This window comes from Corvus kubaryi, unplaced genomic scaffold, assembly GCF_017639235.1.
Source record: "Corvus kubaryi isolate FWS band 111438036 unplaced genomic scaffold, C.kubaryi_AGA036_p1.0 137, whole genome shotgun sequence".
NCBI classification, from domain to species: domain Eukaryota; kingdom Metazoa; phylum Chordata; class Aves; order Passeriformes; family Corvidae; genus Corvus; species Corvus kubaryi.
In genome coordinates, this window is record NW_024580671.1 from 10511923 (window position 1) to 10532813 (window position 20891).

Genomic DNA, 20891 nt, shown 5'->3' on the forward strand with positions numbered 1-20891 from the left:
TCTATTGCCAATTTAACAAAGCTGAAGGAAGTGTCCTCTAACCAAGAGAAAAGATGGAGAGCACTTACAAGACTTGTTTATGAGATGACAAAATGCATCAAAGAACCTATTAGTTATGCACTATAATATTAATTCAGACTAACAATGAAAGGTAGTTCTGGAAAAAAGACACTCTTTATTAGATCTCTCCACAAGACAGATAACATCTTCAGACTTGAAGCCTGTGCATCCAGTTTTAGATTTCCCAACAGCAAGTAACTTAGAATTGTAGCTACCATGTATTTTCTTAATGCTCAAGACTTATGAGCAGTAGGTGGCACTTCATGGTGTAGTGTGTCACTTTAAATCACCATCAAAGAAAGGCATTTATTTTAAAAAACCATCATTGGCTAGTCAATCATCTGCTGTGGGGAGCTGGGAGAATAATTAGAAGAGAGGCAAGCACAAGCACCCTTCACAAGTGAATGGTATGATGCAGAAAACCCCCACGCAAGCTCCCTGTGTTCTGACACAGCTAGTACCAAGCTACTGCCCATAAATTCTGCTGAACCTCAACTGGCTCCTCCTCAAACACCAAGGCACCCCTGCAGCACACGTCACTGCAAAGAGCCACAGTGCAGTGGCTCTTTGTCTGTGCACTGCAAAACTCTCCACACGCCAGTCAGCCTTCTCAAATCCCAGGCATCTTGACTGGCAAGGTTAAAGCTCCAAACAGAGATAGATTCTTTTCTGCTGGCACACTGTACTCAAACAGCCTCACTCCGTCTTTTTTCCTAGATGAGTCATGGAACTGGAATTCTCCGATCTCACACACTACAGCCCCACCAAAGGCTGTATCAGCTTAAGCAAGGGACAGACGGAACACACGTTAAACTGGGCAACACAGCCATCAATTCATGTCGCACAATAGTCCTAATAGCTTTTATTTGCTCTAGGGAGCAAACACCACAGCATTATCACCCAGACTTGGTCAAACATGAGTGTTAGGTTTTCCTAGGTGTGACACAACCCAGCAACTTGCTGCTCTCAAGGACAAATGGAGTACTTCCCTTCCCTAACAGCTGTGGGGTCTCACCTCCTTCCCTGGCTCTCAGCATTTCCAACAAACCCTTGGTGAGTGAAACTCAGCTCACTGCTGTGTCAGGAAACTAACTCCAGAAGAACTAAGCTAGCAAAACAAGGTGAATGCAGTACAGGAGGCAATACACAGAGTACCCTAAGATTTTTCTCCAGCAGCTTCAAGCTGCTCTACTCAGTCAACAACTTCCTGACTCACTCACACCATGCATGCCAGATGCTCTATTAACAAGTTTCCTAGGGTTTGGGTTGGTTGCTTCTTAAATGCAAGAAATTAAAGGCATTTCTATGCAAACCTCGAGATAACATGCCCTAGTCTTTGTTGGAATCCTTTACATTGCCTTACTCATAAAAGAGTCTCCCCTCCCCCACTGGAGAAGTGTTCAAAATGCAGCCTGAGTAAATAGTGTAGGCAAAAACTCAGTATGTACAAGTTCAAATCTAAGGCTCTGGACCCATCAGATCTAGAAGAAACCCAGACTTCAGGAGTATTAACATGGGTTTTGAAAGAAGATTTGTTTACGACCAGTGAAGCTATTTGAAAAAGTGAATCAAATTAACTACACATGCAAATTTTCTTTCTACCTATTTTTATTTTATTCTTCATTTTGGTGAGATTGAAGGCCTTAAAGAGCAGATCTAGTAGGAAAGTATGACACCAAGACTGCAGATGCTTGCCTCATCAACAGGAAACAGCCCAAGAGCCCAAATAATAATGGAAGAGTACCTTGACTGCAACAGCCCCTGTGCATGGACAGTCTTTTCCAGAACTGCAAGCAAAAAACTGTAGAAGGAATTGTAATATTGATGCCAGAGCCATTAGGCACACCTAAGCAAACAGCCAGCCTTAGAAATTCACAGTGTGCCTTTAAACTCGGCAAGCCCCCATCCCCAGCCGAATTTTTTTCCACTGGGAGCTAATGGACCTCACAGGTTACCTCTGTGCCAGAGCAGAGTCAAGCCTGTGTGGTTTTGCCCACTCTAGACTGTAACAGTTCTTCAGTCAGATGATACATTTCCTCTGCACCCCAAATGAACTGTCGGCTCTAAAGCAAGGCACAGCTGTGAGGTTTATTAGATAAAGCACCATTCAAATTTTGAGTCAGGGCCTGTAGTGAAGAGAATTAGCATGGGAAAATGCTACTTGGAATGACGCAAATCATTGTGCCCTTTATGATATTACAGGGTCACTGAGATAAGTTTCATGCATGCCAAAATCTTCACACTCAGTTAGAAGGATATACATTTAATTAACGTAAATGCAAATCTCTCATGTCCAGTAGTTGACTATTAATAAAAACAATGGCTACTGGAAACAAATAATGGGAAAAGTTTATCCAGAAACCATTTTAAAATTACAGAACTGTAAATGTCACGCTGTCCTTCCTTAGGCATCACTTCTGCATTATGAAGAACTGTTTCCTTTATTAATACTTCTAATCAGACTTAATGTTTAAAAAGTTTCCTACTGTGCTTCATGATTTCCTTATAAATCACTTGCTTATAATCCACCCTGCAGAATGAACCATCTTTCTTCAAAGCATGAAAGTCATGTTATGCAGCTACTGAGATGAGGCAAGGAAGCAAGACATCCTCAGGGGGAAAGGAAGCATCTCTATAAAAGGCAGACATCCAAAAGACACTGAAATTTAGCCTTCAGATGACAAACCTGAATAATCTGTTATTCAAAACTATTTTCCTGCTTTAAGGTATTTTTACTAAAACTACAAATATTCCAGCTTTCCTCAACAGCCTATCAGTTTGACATCCCAGAGTACAATTAAGAGTAAGGTAAGAATTTAACATGCTTCCTATCAACTTGCTGCTAAGGCCAGAGTCATTTGCATGTTCCAAATAAGACATGTAATCAGCTGCTTACAATAACGACATATAGTGCTTATCATGTATGACTAAATCCTATGTCCTACATGAACTGTAAAATGAAAACTTTTTTTTCCCGTTTCAAAATACAAAAGATTGTATCAAATGGAAGAATGTTTTGCTTAGAAACCACGAAGTTCTCAACCCTGTCCCTCTTAAATCATCTGTTGGTTAAGGAAAAAAAACACAAACCCAAAACACCACAAACAAACTTATTCAGGTCAGAGAATTGCAAAGACCAAAACATGCCATTCCCTTTGCTTTATTCTAAAAAACACAGATGTGATCAGTATGAAGACATATTTGATCTGCTTTTCCTAATAAAAGATTTTCCAGTGTTTGCCTCATCTGGAGGGAACTAGACTGTTGAAGAGCCCTTCAGTCTCTGCCATATAACGCAGAATGGATCTAGAAGTAGATTTTTCACAAAAGTTATCTTGGGTTGTTTAGTGTACCAATGACAGATTTAAGCTGTTCCAGAATATTAGTTCTGCAGAAATAAGCCACATCACTTATAAAAAACATTCCTAAATCCCACTCATCATTGGAAATCATCTCCAATAAATATCTGCAAAAGGTGAGAGTCAGGATGGACCACACAGGGATTTTCAAGTAACCAAGGGAAAACAAAGTACAAAATGCAAAGCCAGATGCCTGCTTTAAAAGAAAGCCAAATCCACTGAGGCTTATAAATGCATTAAAGATGCATCTGTCCATTTTTATCTGTGTCTCATGATAAGAACGGTTAGGGGAAAGCACGCATTCATAATCCTGCCAGAATCCTGAACAGGCCCGCTGCTGAGCACAGCTACCTCAGGAGCTTCCCAGCTAAAAAAGCCCTTTGAAGGAAGTCCTGCAGCACTTTATTCCAGAAGAGGAAGCACTGAAAGGCAGAACTGGGGGATGGGAAGGATGCTCAAGTATCCACAACTCCAAAGGGAAAGGGGATAATGGGATAACCTCTGTACTGCAGTACATACACAAAAGTCCAGGGAAAAGGTAATACAAAGTCTCCTTTACTGGAGCATTCACAGCTCTCCACTGTTATGAGACAAAAGCAGATTGCCTTCTCTAACTCAGCAGCCCCTGGACTGTCTAGGGCAAACTGAACTATGCCAAACACTGTGTAAGAGAGTAAACACACTTAAGATGTTGACTGTTCTCTAGATAAACACACAGAACTGACAACACAGCCACAGTCAGCAGAAGTGGACACAACCCATTTCCCCTTCCCTACACTGAGCAACTCAGAGAGTGCCACCAATGCCAGAGGGAGAGCCAAGACAGAAATGCGGAACAAAGCTCCTGCTATACTCCCTGCCATGAAGAGTCCAGGCTGCTACAGGCCATAAAAACACACTGTTATTTATCCAACTTTTCAAAACTTCCCAGTCCTCCTTTGTTCTAAAAAAGCAAGGCTGTTCTAAAAACATTTTCTGATTCAAATGACCCAAGGTCAGGGACAGCATCAGCTCCACTCAATACTGAAAATTCTTCCAGTAGCCTCTGGAAAGGCAACAAGAAACCCCCAAGTGGTTTGCATGCAAAGGAACTAATAAAGGCCCATTTGCCTTGATCTTGCATACAACCTACTTGTGAACTAAACTACATGACACTTCCACATGGATGCCTCCAAAGAGGCAAGTTGTGTTTCAAGTTGTTCTCTTGTATGAATTGTACAACTTGTCTTTTGAGCTGTTGTCCTGATGTCTCAAATGGCATTTGCTGACCTTCTGGCTGGAGCACCAGCAGGGTTTGTTCCTCTGCAAATCCTTCTTAGAGCTTAGCTAAAGACTGGTAGAACCTTCAATACCTGCTTGCTTCCAGACCTTTGTGAGCTCTAGTCAACACATTATTTAAGCTTAAGAGAGGGAATGGAAGCGTCACTCCTGCAGGAAACAGAGCTAAAAATTAGCTAAAAAGTAGCCAGGACAGTTTTGAGATCCTACCACAAGCAGCAAGTCAGAAAAGGTTTTGTGTTAAGCTATACCTCCTCCACAGCAACAACTGATTTTGAAACAGCTACGTACTACATTGAGAGACAGCACAAACCCACTCGTAATTCTGCCACTCATGTTTCTACTTGTGCCATGCACAAAGAGCTTTCAGCCACCCCAGGCACCAGCCAGGGGCTCTGCATAAACACCACAGATCTTTTATGCCAACATGACTCTCCCACAGCAATGAAAAAGGAGTTCAAGAGTTTCACAAACACCACTCTCATAGCAGCCTCAGTAGCTGACATCAGTAACATGGATGCAAAAGCAAAGATTCTTCATGCACTCATGTTAATTGTGCAACTATTCAAATAAAAACAGAAGACAACTTGGTTTGCTCGCAAAATTAATTTTTCCTCCAGAGATGAATGTAAGATGACAGGTCACCTTGAAAATAAGCCATAAGATTAACTAAGAAAATTTTCAAACTAAGAGGGAAAAAAGAGACACTATCAAGGTTCAAGGGAAAAGAACAAACTGGAACTGAAGAACAAGACCTTTAAATGCATAGCGTTGGCAGGGCAGGAGGAGAATTTGAAATGGGACACAGAGCTGTAATTGCATGGGCATTTGCTAAGTAGGTCTGCATTTGCTAAGCAGGTCTGTGTATTCTGTTGTGCAAAAGAAAAGAAAACACTCAAGAGATAAGCACTTCAGCCTGCATAGGGCTTGGATACTTTCCCAGAATTCAAGTCATAAGCAAAGACTCTCTTAAGCAATGAAGGGTGCCAGAGCAAACACTTCCACGCAACTGGTCTGCGTTTGCCTCTCTAGCCAAAAACTAAATGATGCACTTTTTTCTTTTTACTGGCAAACATGCGATACAAAAGTGCAATTAGTGGACAGCAACTTTACAAATTTCAGCCTCTCACCCACTTTCACTGTCTGTCAACACCCAAATTTTAAATACTGTTATATTTACTGTATACTTCATTTATCTGTTGTGTTAACTCAAGAGAAAAAAATGATGCTTTCTACATTTACTTCCAAACAAGTTCTCTGAAGTACAGCCAAAGCATCCTGAAGGCTGTTGGAGAAAGTCAGTTAGATTTCCAGCACAGTTACACTCTGACAAAAGGACTTTCACTTTTAAACTACATCCAAACTCTTAAGTATATCCACCTAATACTGCAAAGGAAGTCAATGGACTAGTATTAGGCTGTGGTTGCTGGACTTCTGCATGGATATTTAACCACCTATCTACTATCAGCAACTATCCTCAAGCCTCCAAGCAGCAAACAGGAGGGATTTACAGTTAATAATTACCCAACAAACCAATGCTTATAAATAGGCTTGCTTAAGAGATGTCTGGTAAGTGGTAGTGATAAAAATCATCTGAAAAGCATTTGTATCCAGCCAGGTATTGTTTTATGACCTCTTCAGGCATCACAGCCACCAAGGAAGAGGTTTAAAAGAACACACAAAAGTTAAGTTGATGGTATCAGCATAAAGCTAGTCCAGCCAGTCCTGACAAACAACAAAACAGTCACTGGAAGAAAAGATGTCAAAAACACCCTGCACACCTTTCCTCATACATAAGCTGCTATCATAAACATCACTCTTTGTATAGCACAGACTAGACTCATCATTCCTTTCAGATCGGGTCACCATCTTCAGAGCATCCACCAACCCAACACCTGCACTGCTGCAATACAGACCACCACCTCCACCTGGCCACCAGCTCCACTGAGGTCACCCACAGCACCCAGCATGTGGGCAAACCTCCACTCCAGTTGCCAGCAGAAGCTCCCTGAGACATCCTCCTTGCCGTTCAGCTCTCTGGACTCCTCTCTCTTCGGATAAGGGGCCCAGCATGCTGGCTGTCCAGCTTCCTGCACTGCTAACTGGAATGAATTAAATACTCAAACTACAGGGCTCACAGCCCAGCATCCTCCCTACTCCAGCATCCTTCACCTGCACAGAAGCTGACCCAGAGCCCTCCCTTTCTTTCCAGGCAGCTTGGTCACCCAGATGCCTTATCCTGTACCCAGGTGATGGCAGAGGTCTCTGGAGAGCAGAAGGGCCTTTTCCCCAAGGCCACTGCAGGAACCCTGCATCAAAGCCAGCACACAGCACTGACATGAGGGAAGAGCCCGCTGGGAGCAGAGACTCCATCACACCGGTGAGCTGGAGCACTCACACGGGTTCTTATACCTGCTCACATCAGCCCTTTGCTCAGAGGAGATCTAATGCCTCACTTAGGTGCTACACACAGAGAACCTTTGAGCCAGGGAAGGAAGAGACAGAGGCCATGCATTGTCACCTGGTCTCCTCACCCTGACTAGGACACTCCATGTCTCCTGAGGGCTAGACACACACATGCTGTTCGACTCCAATGGCTTCCTTTTTCAGCTCTCAGTAGAATAAAACAAAACAGACTTAGCAATTACTTCCTAAAAAACACTACTAATTGGCAGACCAAAACTCATTATGCACAAATCTAAGTACACAGATTTCTCAGCGTCCCAGTATACTGTATTCATCTAAGGGCCAAGTTCAGAGACTATTACAAAATGAGATTGCCTCCAAAGAAGCATCAAATGCTTTCAGGTCTTGGCAATATCAGTCAGGTTTTGGTCCTTCTGCTCCCCAGTCTGCAGGTAGCTGTCCATACTTGTTTCATGTTTGTTTTAACAAAGTACCTGAAGCAGATTCACATATTTGTAAGAGAAAGATCTAAGAGAACAAGGAAGGGAGGGAACATCTAGTATCTAATACAATAAAAACAACCAAGGTAAAAAAATAGATCTAATCTCCCATGTAATGAGGTATCATTTTACGTATTTTTAAACTTCACAGTTTTCTTACATTAATAGCATACATAGCTCTGCTATTTACCATGATCCTGACAACACTAGTGCCTTACTCATCTGAATTCTGTCCTACTTGTTATCATCAGTCTTGTGGGAGAGAAGAAAAAAGAAAAAGAAAAAAAAGAGAAAAAAAAAATCATGATGTGCCCTTCCAGTTTGTCCAGAAGCTAATCAGGTGATTTTTCTCCTTCTAAAACAAGCAAATTAAATTATTAAACAGTCAGAAGTCAAGGATGATCGAATGTCCCCATTCTGTGATTAAAGAAAGGCAGAAGCAGTGCACAGGCCTGCCTTCTCTTCTTCCAGTGGTCCACCGGCAGAGCAAGACCTCCTGCCGAGAGCAGCTGCCTCCTTCCCTTCTTGTGGCTTCTTCACCTGCATTTTTGTCTTCCATCCAGCGAAAGAAACTTTCTTCCTCTCAAACAGCTATGTCCAAAAAGCTGCCCATATTTACACTTGTGAAAACAGCAGTAACTGTTCATGCTATAACCAGCAAAGCCCAAAACAACGAAACAAAATCATGGCAAAAGGTCGATTACAGCAACCATTACCACAGGCAGATAGTTTCAGCTGTGAAACTTTTTATTAAGTGGCATTATGAAAATAGATACTGATGATACATTTGTCAAACAGATTAATAAACCCCTTCCCTCAAAACTGGCAAGCAAGGCAACAAGCAAAAGACACCTGATTTCCATTAACAGGCTCACGCTTGCAGCGGAAAAATCTTATAACAGCTGGAGACTGAAGCTGGTCAAGGCACAGGAAAGAGTGCAGTTACCTTTTGGTATGGCATAACATTTAAAATACATTTCAATATGTTCAAAATAGTGCCCTTAACTTTATTCTCTAAATGGATGAGCTGGCCTGTTAAACCTGTTACAGGGAACAATTAAGGGAGGATTCTAAAGCCACAGAAAATACAAAGAGCTAGAAATACACAAATGCATGTATTTTGAAAATCAAGAACGTGCAAGTAAATCCAAGGTTTACATTGCAATCCTATTTGCTGCACTACTTGCTGTCAGATACCAAAGCATAAACCATATTTTCCATTCAAGAAGTTCTACTGCTTTCTCTCAGAACCATTATTCATTAAAAGAATAAAAACAAACAACAAAATAAAGGCCAAACCAAAACCACACAAAACCAAAAAGCCCAGACTTCTCAACCTTCTGCCTACCTGTATCATGTCTATCCAGTTAAGAAATCTGTCCAAACACTCTAAGGCATCTCCACTGCACCATCAGCTCAGGCTTTCTCTCCCAAAGCACAACTCCACAAACTAAGCCCAGCCTCTTGAGGTCCCACCCTCTCAGTCAGTTTCCTCATCTGCACATTCCTCCTCCATCTGCTCCAGCACCAGAGCTGTTCCTCTTGCAATTACAGAGAGATCTGATTCAAGGAAGGCATCTGAAAAAAACCCACCTTTATTAGCTTAAACTGAAGCTTCAGTGGAACCACACCCTGTGCTCAAGTGATGGCAGCCACACTGAAACAGCCTTCAACCTGTGGCACCCACCTTGTAGGTGTATGGCTGAGATGACAGGGCATGACCAACAGAGGTAGGATGAACAGCTTTGTGATGATCCCTTTCTGTTCTACCTTGTGAGACATCACTTGTTCCCCTTGCGTCACAGGATAAATCTAGGAAACTGGAAACCTGGCTGTACTTGCCACCCTTCTACAAAACACCCAAACAGAACCAGTGCTGTAAGTTGCACTAGGCCTGTGTTTTGACTTTTTAGATCTTAAAACAATTTACGTTTGACATTTAGTTTATCATGGTTTCACCAAAATGTTTTGCAAACATCTGCTTCACCAAAAGTGAAGTATGGTGAAGTTGTGAACTATTTATGGATTACCTGTATGTATTAGCAACCCAATTACTATTGCAGGTTAGAAGATTTCCTTCTGTGCATGCAGCCATGGACCTGCACAGAAACCACGAGAACAACAAAGAGGGAACAGAGCAAGCACTGCCCAGGAAAGTTATGTTCTGGTGTTACACATCTGAAAGAGAAGGGGATCCAATTCCAGGTCAGTTTCAGCATGGCATCCCCACCATATTTAAGACTTTTTCACTTGTCTGTTGGGTACAGTCAGAACAAAGGTTGGATTCTATGGAAGGGCAGTAGTGAGGTCCATATGGAAGCACATAGCAAGGGGACAGAGAAGAATCATGGAATGGTAAGGTTGGAAGGGACCACTGGAGATTATCTAGTCCAACCTCCCCACTCAAGCAGGGTCTCCCAGAGCACATTACTCAGGACCTCTGCAAGTACCTAAAAAGCGCAGCTCCTTCCCACATCCAGGGAATGGCACCACATTTCTAATGACTGCCCTAAGCACACTGTAATGCCCATACCCACAACATAAAATACCAATCCTTATAATAAAAAATACTCCTCTCTGCTGCCTTTTGTTTCTGACACAATCACTACCCAATGTGAAATATCTTCTGAAAGGTTTTTTTTCCACTCTATCTTCCAGATAGATCTCTGAAGATGAAAACATATAGTTTACTACTTGTTAAATCCAGACAAGTAGCATGGAGCTCCCATCCTATATCCTCCACATAACATCTTCACAACTACTTAGTGCAGTAAATCTGTATTACATAATACATGATTTTTCCAGCATTGGCCATAAAGGCTGATTTAAAATCTAACTCATTTTAAAACAGGACCCTTCATTAGAATTCAAGGGGGAGGAGAGGAGACAAAAGAAAAAAGTGAAAAAGCAAGGGTAGCATGCCAGCATTCCATACCATGCACTTCACCAAGCTGCTTCAGGAGCTAGTTTAAACTATAAATCACTAAAAAAGAAGTGTATCATGAACTTTGGCTGCTAGAGGAAAAACCACTAGGTTGATGATTTTTTTTTTTTTTAATACTAGGCTATTTCCACAGAACATGTCACTGTACTGTCTTAGGAGGCAAACACCTACTGCACTAATAGTCTATTATCATTGCAACTCAAAGCTACATCTTTGTATGTCAGTGGCAAGTTAAAAAAAGCCTCAGGGAGGAAATCACCAAATCATTAAAATCAAATATGCTTTGAAGAATATTTGGGGTCTGCATTCAGGGGTGGGGAAAAATGTGCCTTTAATTATTTTTTAATTAAATTAACTGTGAGTTTTAAAGTTCAGAGCATGTGAAACTGCTTTGATGTTTCACTTCACGTATCAACCTTTTAGCACAATATAAACAGTCATGTTCCCCCATCCTGAGATAAGCTTCCCACCATGTGAACACGTAATCAGTTCAAAAGCAGCTGTCAGCGTAGACAAACCCACAAACTGCAGCCATAAAACAAAACCTGTGATATAACTTTATTAACCACTCTTGCCCATGACTGGGAAAACACAGAAGATCTTTAGAAGGATACTTCTAAATATGTAACTTCTGTTCTATTGGAATGATGTGTAAGTTATTTAAATCCTTCATAATTTGTATTAAGGCACATCTTATCACCCCTCAGTCACAGGAGCATGTGGAACAATGGAACAACAGTTTGGATTCAAATCACCAACTGCTACGACCATCAAAGCACAGATTTCCGCTGTAGGAGTACCTGAAGCTCTCCTTGCTTGCAAGTGGGATGACCCCTTCCAGAGGAGCATAGTAACAGAAGAAAATTGATTTGTCTGTAGGATTCAGCTCAGCAGGTGTAAGACTCCTCCAAAAAGCTCCCATGCCCACTGCTGCCATCGCAGGGACAGGGTAACAACAACTGGAAAACCAAGGACACCCAACAGGAGTGAGCCAAAACAAGGGGGTGCAGCCAATAACTTTGCTGCCTGAAAACACAATTCACAAGTTCATCTCAGGTACAGGTGAGCACAAAGTGGCTTTCTGGTGACAAAACATGGAATTAAACTCCCAGGAACCTCACTGTGATTTGGTGATCATAAAGAAGTCAAACAAATTTGCATTACACAACCTGCCATGTTTCAAGCCAACTTACTTGATCTTCTGATAGCTGGACGCTTCTTTGGAGTTGCTGTTTTAGAGACAGTTCCATTCTTATTCAGAACTCGAGAAAGGTGTGTATCAGGAATTATTTCTGTATTTTATAACAAACCTTCCACCACAGTATCAAGGCAATTACAAGTGCCCTATGGTTTAACAAACCAAAAGAGAAACCCTGATGGAATATGCCCTGCTGGCAACAGAGCCACTTTGATTTACAAAGCATCACTGGTTCTCCACCTTGCCTTAATACTTGGCATTTATTTAGGATAATGTTACATAGGCTGTGATCAGGTCTAAGATGTAGGAACTGTCTACACTGTGAAGGGTAGACAGTGGCTGGCTAATTGGCACCCAGCCTAATCCTGAATATAAAAATCTCACTGTACTAAGCACAGGAACTGTCTGCTTTATTTTACAGAGCAAGAAATCTGACCAGAGCAACAAAAAGCCAGAAACCCACAGTTTAATCTACTTCATGAAGTCCTGTTGCTCACAGGTTTGAGTTAGCAATAAGAACATTCTCCCAATTATTCTACTCTTTGACAACATAGTCTACTGAATATTCATTCAAGAAAAAAGTTGTAATTAACAGTACAGAATTAAAAGTCTTATAGAAGATATTTTCTTTAACATACTTTAATTAAAACATGGTGGTTTTAGTTAAGCTGAATATTATTTTGCTAACATTATACTATTTTTAAAGCAGTAAAAATATCTCCTAGGCAAGCAAGGGACCAACAAAAGTTCACAGTAGTAGATCACATGGTCAGCTGAACACTAATACCATTTTTCAATTTCTGTGAAAACAAACTTGTTCCCATGAAGCCCAAATCAGACCCCAAAGCAATACTGTACAGCTGATTATAGTGAATATTTAGAGAAGGTACTTAGATTTATCAGCAATTCTTGTTATACTTGTTATAAACCACAACAGTGAGTCAGTCTCAGACTTAAAGGAGAAAGTAATTTGTACCCAAAGAATAAAACAAGTTCTTGCTTGGCTAGGACCTTGAAGAAAAAATAAGGAGGGTGGGGACAGGAGGTGGTAGGAAGTTTTTCAGGAATAATTTTTTACATAGTCATAGAGCCCAAAGGAAAAAAAACTAAGAAAGGCAACTCATCATATAAATTAATTTGACTTTATATTCAATGAGAATAGAAAAATGAAATTTAAAATAATGTGAGGATCTGATTCAGAGGTTTATCTGACTGATGTCCAGACTGACATCCATATGCATATGCAGTAGTCTCTTACCACTACAGTGAATCAAAAGGTAACTGAAACAATTCAGTATTTTAAGAGTCACTTCCCCAAGGAAATTACTAAATTATATTACCAAATACAACAAAAGATATTCCAGTCTTTGAACTCTACAACAGCCCCACTCCATAGACTGTCTTAACTAGCTACTGTGAATCCATTTATGTAGCTACTGAGATCCACCTACTGGGCTGTCTAAAGCAGCTAAATGATTTTCATTACAGAAAGAGTTGACTCAGACTCCTGTCATTAGTCATCACCCCATATCACATATTATTGGAAAGGGAAAAAGGCATTCCCTTAATTCAACAACTAAAGCACCCCTTAATATCAAGTTAAATATTCCCAGTTCATCTTAAGCTGACCTGCTAACTCATGCAAAAACTGCAAACTCTCCTTAATATTAGATTTTTACATCAAAATTAACTCAAAAGATCTGGATACATTTCTAAATACAGAAAATCAGGCTTTAGAGTAACAAATTTATGTAGACACTGCATTAGAAAAGTAACACTGTGCTAAGTTAGGCTCCATGAAAGCTGCAAGTATCGTGACCAGAAGAAGATTTCTGTAATGAAAGATCAAGTTCCCCTTAATAAAGCAGATTTCTCTCGTGCAGATTATATGGAGTCTGGTTACTGCTTGCATCAGGTTGCCTGCACAACTAATGTTCCCCTGACTCTGCTGTTCTTACGCTGCCAGCACTTGTACGTGGGTACCTAATGGAGCAACTGCCTCAAGCATGAACTTTTGATTAAGCTGTAGATTTTTCCACAGGACATAAGACATCTCTCCTATGTGCAGAAATCTGAACAGGCAATTTTTCAGCCTGCACTTACAGCAGGACAGATAAAATACTTCATCTTCCTTCTTTCCTTCACAGCTCCTAAAAGACAACAGTCACAAATCAACTCCCCATCTCAAATTACTTTTACCATGCCTTACATGCATGCAGGATAATTTACTCCAATTTGCTCTCAGCAGTTGATAAGTGCTCATATTATCATCCTGCAAGAGATGGAGCAAGTCTTATACACAAAGATTCCTTCCTTCTCCTCCTCCTTCACTCCTTAACTATCAAATATAAAAGTTATACCTACTTCTAGCTTTCAGCTGCCAGGTCCATGCCACACATACAGTTAGGGATTTATTTTACCAGTTTTCAGGAGCGCCCCCTTATTGCAGCATTTACCCCTGGCTATATCACAGTCATCACATGGGTCTCATTTCTGGATCAAGGTACTCCTGGTGATGGAGATGGGGAGCCTGTATGTTTGACAGGATTTAAAAGAACTTTCCTCCTGCTCATATTTCTGTTCCTTGGTCTTCAACACTTAGGTTCAACAGTAGACTGTTTATCCTGACGCATCCAGAAATGCTTCTGCAAAAACCCTCTTTCCATTGCTTTTCCAAGTTAAACACACATGCATGGTAACAAAAAAGGGGCTGACCATTCTTTAAGTCACCAGTCCGGAAAGCTGGGGGACCAGTTCCTGCAGCTGGCTACAGCACATACCTCTGCTCACTTCAGGCACAGCCTAGGTCACTTGCCACATCGATTTTTCTACTACTTACAAGCTAATCAAAGATGCAAAAAACCAGGGTTGGAGGGTTTTTTTACACATTTTATCATAAAGGGTAACGTAAGACACCTGTCTATGCCTATACTACATAACCTTTCCACACATCAATAACATAATAAAAAATTCTAATATAGTAGTTCAAATTACATCTATTGTGAAAATTTGTACTGACTGCTATGCTAATCTCAGTAATACTGAACCTTGAACCTACTCATTTCAAACATGAAGATAAACAATGCAGGCCAATTCTCCCATTATGCAATGCAACACAACCACCAAAATTCTTAATCTTTCAGGTAGTGCCAAAGAGTATGCTAGTTTCTGTACACGCGATCACAATGGGTCATGCTGAAATCCCTAGTGCAGTTGCTGGAGTTTATATGGCTTTACCAGATGCTTCTCAGATGAACTATGAAAATATTTTACAATTAAATGAGCAGCTCTGAACAAAAAGACTTCCATGATCTCAGCTTATGTATCTAAGTGAACACACTAAATCAAGCTGCTGGTGGACTGAACAGCAAGACAAGCGGTCTTTGATCTTGAGGAGACCAATTCTTCAGAAGAGAGGAACCCACTAAGAGAAAAGTAATGCTCTAAATGAAACCTCTGAACTAAACTCTTCCAAGTTTACAGGCTAGTGTGACCAGCACAACTGTACATAAGAAGTCACCGAGAGGAAGTAGTCTACAACAGAGGTTATTAGCCATCAATAAAGGTGTTAAGCTACTTGTGAAGTATTAAAAAATTTATTCTATTACAAACTTTACTTCAAGGGGGACAAGTCAAATCATGGGATTCCTGCTTCAGCAGAAATAAAATTAAGCACTTAAGTATTTGGCAAACAATCATCATCAGCCAGAGCAGTACTTGATATTCAGTTTTTATTATTAAAAACCAGGGTTTAGAGAGACTGTATTGATTGTGTACTGCAAACACAAGATACAAGGACTGTGCACTATGAGGAAGAGTATAGCATGGTTAGACTGTGCATCCATGCACTTGACCACACCTTGGATCAGTAAGGAGACAGATCACAATACAAGCGGTCCTAATTATGGACAACAGGGATATCTGTAAAAGATTAGAGACGACTGCCTTTGTAATTTGCCCCCAGTACATTATTTTATATAATTTCTAAAAGAAACACACTTGCAAACAGCATTTTCCACAATTACTTAGTGGGTAAAGAGTGAGACAGAGAAGTTGACAACCGGCACACCAAGTACTACATACCCAACATCAACGTTTGACGCATCCTCTGAGGCAGATGAACCACTTCTGCTTTTACTATTATTTTCAGCACAGCATAGATTCCTCTGCATACAGGAACACAAATTCCTCTCCAACACACACACAGATGAGTAACCAGAAAGCATTCTTAATTGCTACATAAATCACATGTGGCTACTTAGCATAGCCAAATACATGTCTGCATAGGAAGCACTCTCCTCAAAACTGTCTGCAGTATTTCATCAACCTCACAGAAAAGCAAGCATGCCAAAAGGAAAGCAGCAATTACTCACTCCAAATGAATTCATACCTGTGCACAGAAACGTGCGGGCTTTGTTACAGGAACCCAAACCCATACAAAAGCCTGACAACACTGTAGGCAGGTGTGCTGCACTGAAACTGGGGGGAGATGACAGCATGCTGGGCTAGCTTCAGTCCCATTGGGGCACACCTCTAACATCTGTGGGTTTTAAGACCTTTCCTGAGTATTGGTCTCGAAAGGTACAAATCCATATGTGTGCATGTTAGATTTATACATATAAATCTAAATATTTTGTATCTATATATAGATAATATGTAATTATTTTTTTAAAATGTGAGCATGCATCCATAACAGCCCTATTTCTACCTAAGAATGAAGTGCGGGATATACTGAATAGCTTGGCTCCATGTGCTGCCTGCAGAAGCCCCCCAAGTTTTACCTGTCTATCCATGAGGAGAGCTGGACAAGAGACCTGTCACTCTCATGTCTTGCTTCATGAAGCTTACGCTGCTTGCCTTGACTCGCTAGTATATTCTCACAGGCAAATGCTGTATTACATATCCAGCACTTCACCTGAAATTCTCTGTTAATCAGTTTATTTAGAATCACAGAACATCCTGAGTTGAAATGGACCCACAGGGATCACCAAAGTCCAATTCTTGACCCTACACAGGACAACCCGAGAATCACGCCATGTGCCTGAGAGCATTGTCCAAACGTTTCTTGAACTCTGTCAGGCTGGAGCTATGACCACTTCCCTGGGGAGCCTGTTCCAGTGTCCAACCACCCTCTGGGTGAAGAGCCTTTTACTGATATGTAAGATGAACCTCCCCCTGACACACTTTCAGGCCATTCCTTCGAGTTCTATCACTCACTGGTTACAAGTGTGAAGAGATCACTGTCTGCCCCCCCCCCCTTCCCCTCACGAGGAAAATGCAGATAGCAATGAGCTCTCCCCTCAGTCTCCTGTTCTCCAGGTTGAAGAGACCAAGTGAGCTTGGGCACTCCTCATATACCTTCCCCTCAAGGCCATTCACCATCTTTGTTGCCCCCCCTTTGGACACTCTCCAATAGCTTAGTATCCTCCTTGCATTGTGACCATTCCTTACATTGCCCAAAACTAACCCCAGCACTCAAGGTGAGGCCACTCCAGGGCAGAGCAGAGTGGGACAATTCCCTCCCTTGCCTGGCTGGTGATGCTGTGCCTGATGCACCCCAGGACACAGGTGGCCCTCCTGGCTGCCAGGGCACTGCTGACTCACATTCAACTTTCCCCTGACTAGCACACCCAGGTCCCTTTCTGCAGTGCTGCTCTCCAGCCTCTCATTCCCCAGTCTGTCTGTTAATCCAGGGTTGCCCCATCCCAGGTGCCGAATCCGTCACTTGCCCTCATTAAACTTCTTTAATATGGTTGGTGATAGCCCATCTCTCTAATTTGTCAGTGTCTCTCTGCCTCTGAGGGAGTCAACAGCTCCTCCCAATTTAGTGTCATCAGCAAATTCATTCTGTATTCCTTCCAGTCCTGCATCCAACTCATTAATGAAGATGTGGACGAGCTCTGGGCGGAGGATGGAGCCCTGCAGAATTCCATGAGTGACTGGATGCCAGCCTGATGTTACCCCATTCACTTCCACCCCTTGTGTCCGACCCATGAGCCAGTAGTGCTTGCAACTGTTAATGCAGCACTGGTGCCACTGACGTTTTACAGAAGAGACAAACTGTAGCATCAGTTTCTACTTTAGTTTTTCTTCATCATTTTGCTCTTGCAGTAGCTAAATGTTAATCAGCAAGACCCTCTTCCAAAATGGTCATTCTGATACTATTCTTATACAGTGATCTACAGTTGAGGTAACAGATCACAAGAAGATTTTCTCCTTCTTTAAGTAACTTTTTATTGGGTTTTCTTTTAATCTCTTTAGCGTGTTTAGACACTCTTCAGTTCTGCTGTGTTGCAGAGCACTTCCCTAAATTCACCAGACTCTTCAGTAAAAAGAAGACTCCTTGTGTCTGCATGTCTATTCACATGTGTCTAAAGCAACCTAAGTCTAAACATTTTGGACCATAAAGCTATAGATGCCCAGTACTTTCTGACTTCAGCAAAACTCCACAGCTCTGCCCTTCTGCTTTGCACTTAAACCTACATGATTATCCCAACTCAATCACATCACTTAATTCACAAAATACCCACATTTACTAAGTGCTCCTGATCTTACTAATGTGAAGCCTAGCTACTGTACTCCAAGACTCCAATGGGTGAATCAAAACCTTTTTTTCTCCAACAAAAGGAAAAAAAAAAAAACCCAGTGTTTCTCCGGTGATTTTTAAATAAATGTCAATAACAAAGATAATAACACATTGTTTGTGCTCCCCAGGTTTATAGAGAAGTAACTGCCTGAGATGCACTTAATATAGTATTAATACAATAAACTAAAGAAAACAGTGGAAATGTTAAGAGTTACTCATCTAGTCTGAATATTACCTGCTGCTGGTGCTGCACTCATGACACTTAAATCACTGAATGTAACAGCACTCATTACATGTTTTAGTGACTTGAACTCTGCTTAGGACAGTACATTAACCCATCTCTTCTAAACCTGCTTCTTAAATTTTTGTCTATGCTAGTAGTTACCATTTCATATAGTTAAGCCCTCAAAATTTAAACCAATGACTCCAAGAACCAACTGGGACGATGAACCAGTGTACAGCAATCAGCATCCTCTGCACAGGGCATAAATCTCATCTCACCTCCAGAGGCTGTCAGACACCAGCAGGGGACTTAAGAGTTCACCACAAAATGGCCATCAAACCCCTCCAAGTTACTGATGCACACATGCTGCATCAAGTGCTCCAAGACAAGAGTGAGACAAAAACACAAAATAAGGACCACTAGTTTACTGTCACAATGATGTGGGCCTTAAAATAGACACAATCTCTACCCTGCTCATTCCTTCAGTTCTTAACTTTCAAGTATTTCAGTTGCAACAATGTTTATCCCATAATATTCACTGACTGCCAAATGGATTAGAAAAAAAAGAACAAAACATTACTGGGTATTTTTAGTTGCCTTTTTTTAAATAAGTTTCACGACTACATGTCAAACACAAACCTAAACTTTTTGGCTCCAAAGCAAGCCTATAATTAGAAACCTCATTTTTTCTGGTAGTCAGGAGAGCCATTTTCCCTAGGGAATGTTACAGAAAGGAAACCCAGGAAGAGTCGTAATGGCTAAACAACGTGAAACATTAATAACAGACACTGGTAACACAAAGACATCCTAACCAGGCTTGAGCAGCTACAAATTGCATTTTACTGCTAGAAACTGTTTTCTTCCAAAGTTAAACGCTTTTTTTATGGTCTCTCGTCCTCTCAATCACATGCCTCAACCTACTGGGCAAATTCATACGGAAGAAATGTAAAAAAAGGCATCTGTGCCCAGAAGTTTGTCCTACTTCCTCCCACTTCCACCAGCTCACCCATTAAAAAAAAGAAAAACAAAACAAAACAAACTGCTACACCTTTCAGGTCAAACCTCCTCCTCCAACAGTGAAATGAGAGATTGCTGGTTACTTTGTCAGGACTAGTTCGGGATGACACTGTCACCCTCTGCCTTTTGCCTTTCCCCTTTACATCTCCTCTGCTCTTATCTATCTGCTTTTCATTTCCAGCTTTTTTATGAATTTCCTTTCCCACCACCATTACCACACCTGCAAATCCCACTGACATGCAGGAAATACAGCCACAAAGCCAATGTCATGGCAGGGGGCACTGGGTGAGGGTACAGGGGAAGGAACTTAGCAGGTCTGCAAGTTGTGAAGACCAAGACCAGTAAGGGGAAGAGAGAGGGAGAAATCAGACCTCAGACAGGGAAGGACCAGTGTTGACAGTGAGGCAATGAGGACATACTTGGGTGCAGAAGGAACACATGCATTTTTGGAAACTGCCAACAGAAGAGATTGCATTTTTCTTGCAAACACTTTTACAGAGCCCTGTATGAAATGGTAGAAAAACAGAGCACACAGCAGCATTTTGGGTTTTTTTCCAAAGCACAGAGCAGCATCCAAGCGTCAAACTTCTTATATCCAAGCCATTTTGTATGGGACATCAACCAGAACTCTCTCACATTTTGTGTGCAAACTATTCACGACTCAGATGCTGTACAAGGGCCTGTAGGACAGGCCCTCTTCTAGCAGCTGGGATCCGTGACCTCCATAGCACTGCCAGCTTCCAAAGCAAGGTTTCCCAAAGCACAGTGGTGTCCTCTCTCACAGATCCTACACACGTAAGGGCAGAGAGAGATCCTGACCACAGCCTCTTCTCATGTTTCTAACCCTTACAGTTACAGTGGAAGGGGCCCTCAAACATAGAGCAAGCAGAATCAAGTACAGGGATGTCCTCAGGTTTTTGCAGTCATCCTGATATAAGACTTGAGCTCAGCATGGCTTGGAACTAACCATATACAATGCTTGAAAGGCCACACTGTTTTGTTTTTTTTTTTCCTTTTGTTGGAGAAAAAAAGGTTTTGATTCACCCATTGGAGTCTTGGAGTACAGTAGCTAGGCTTCACATTAGTAAGATCAGGAGCACTTAGTAAATGTGGGTATTTTGTGAATTAAGTGATGTGATTGAGTTGGGATTGAGTGTGCTTGAAAGGCCACTGTCCATCGAGACCCCTGAGAAAGGAAAAGTATTGCAAGGATTTACATCGACCCTGCTCAATGTGAGATAATTCAGGGAACTGGTGTGGGGAAGGAAAGCACAGAAAACATACACAGGAAGATGCACATCCCTCCAGCATATGGTGGGG

At 41.4% G+C, this 20891-nt stretch overlaps 1 protein-coding gene across 4 annotated transcripts in view; it reads right to left on the bottom strand.

The window, feature by feature from the left end:
• Positions 1–20891, bottom strand: part of RASSF3 (Ras association domain family member 3) — an 81519-nt gene that overhangs the window by 35376 nt on the left and 25252 nt on the right. The window contains exon 1 of one of the 4 annotated variants that reach the window (XM_042017857.1): positions 8952–8975. The exons of the other annotated variants lie outside the window; for them this stretch is intronic. Within the exon in view, the coding sequence (XP_041873791.1) occupies positions 8952–8960 (9 nt within the window). The 5' untranslated portion in view covers positions 8961–8975. Of the gene's footprint in view, positions 1–8951; positions 8976–20891 lie in introns of those variants that run through there. 4 annotated transcript variants of the gene reach the window in all.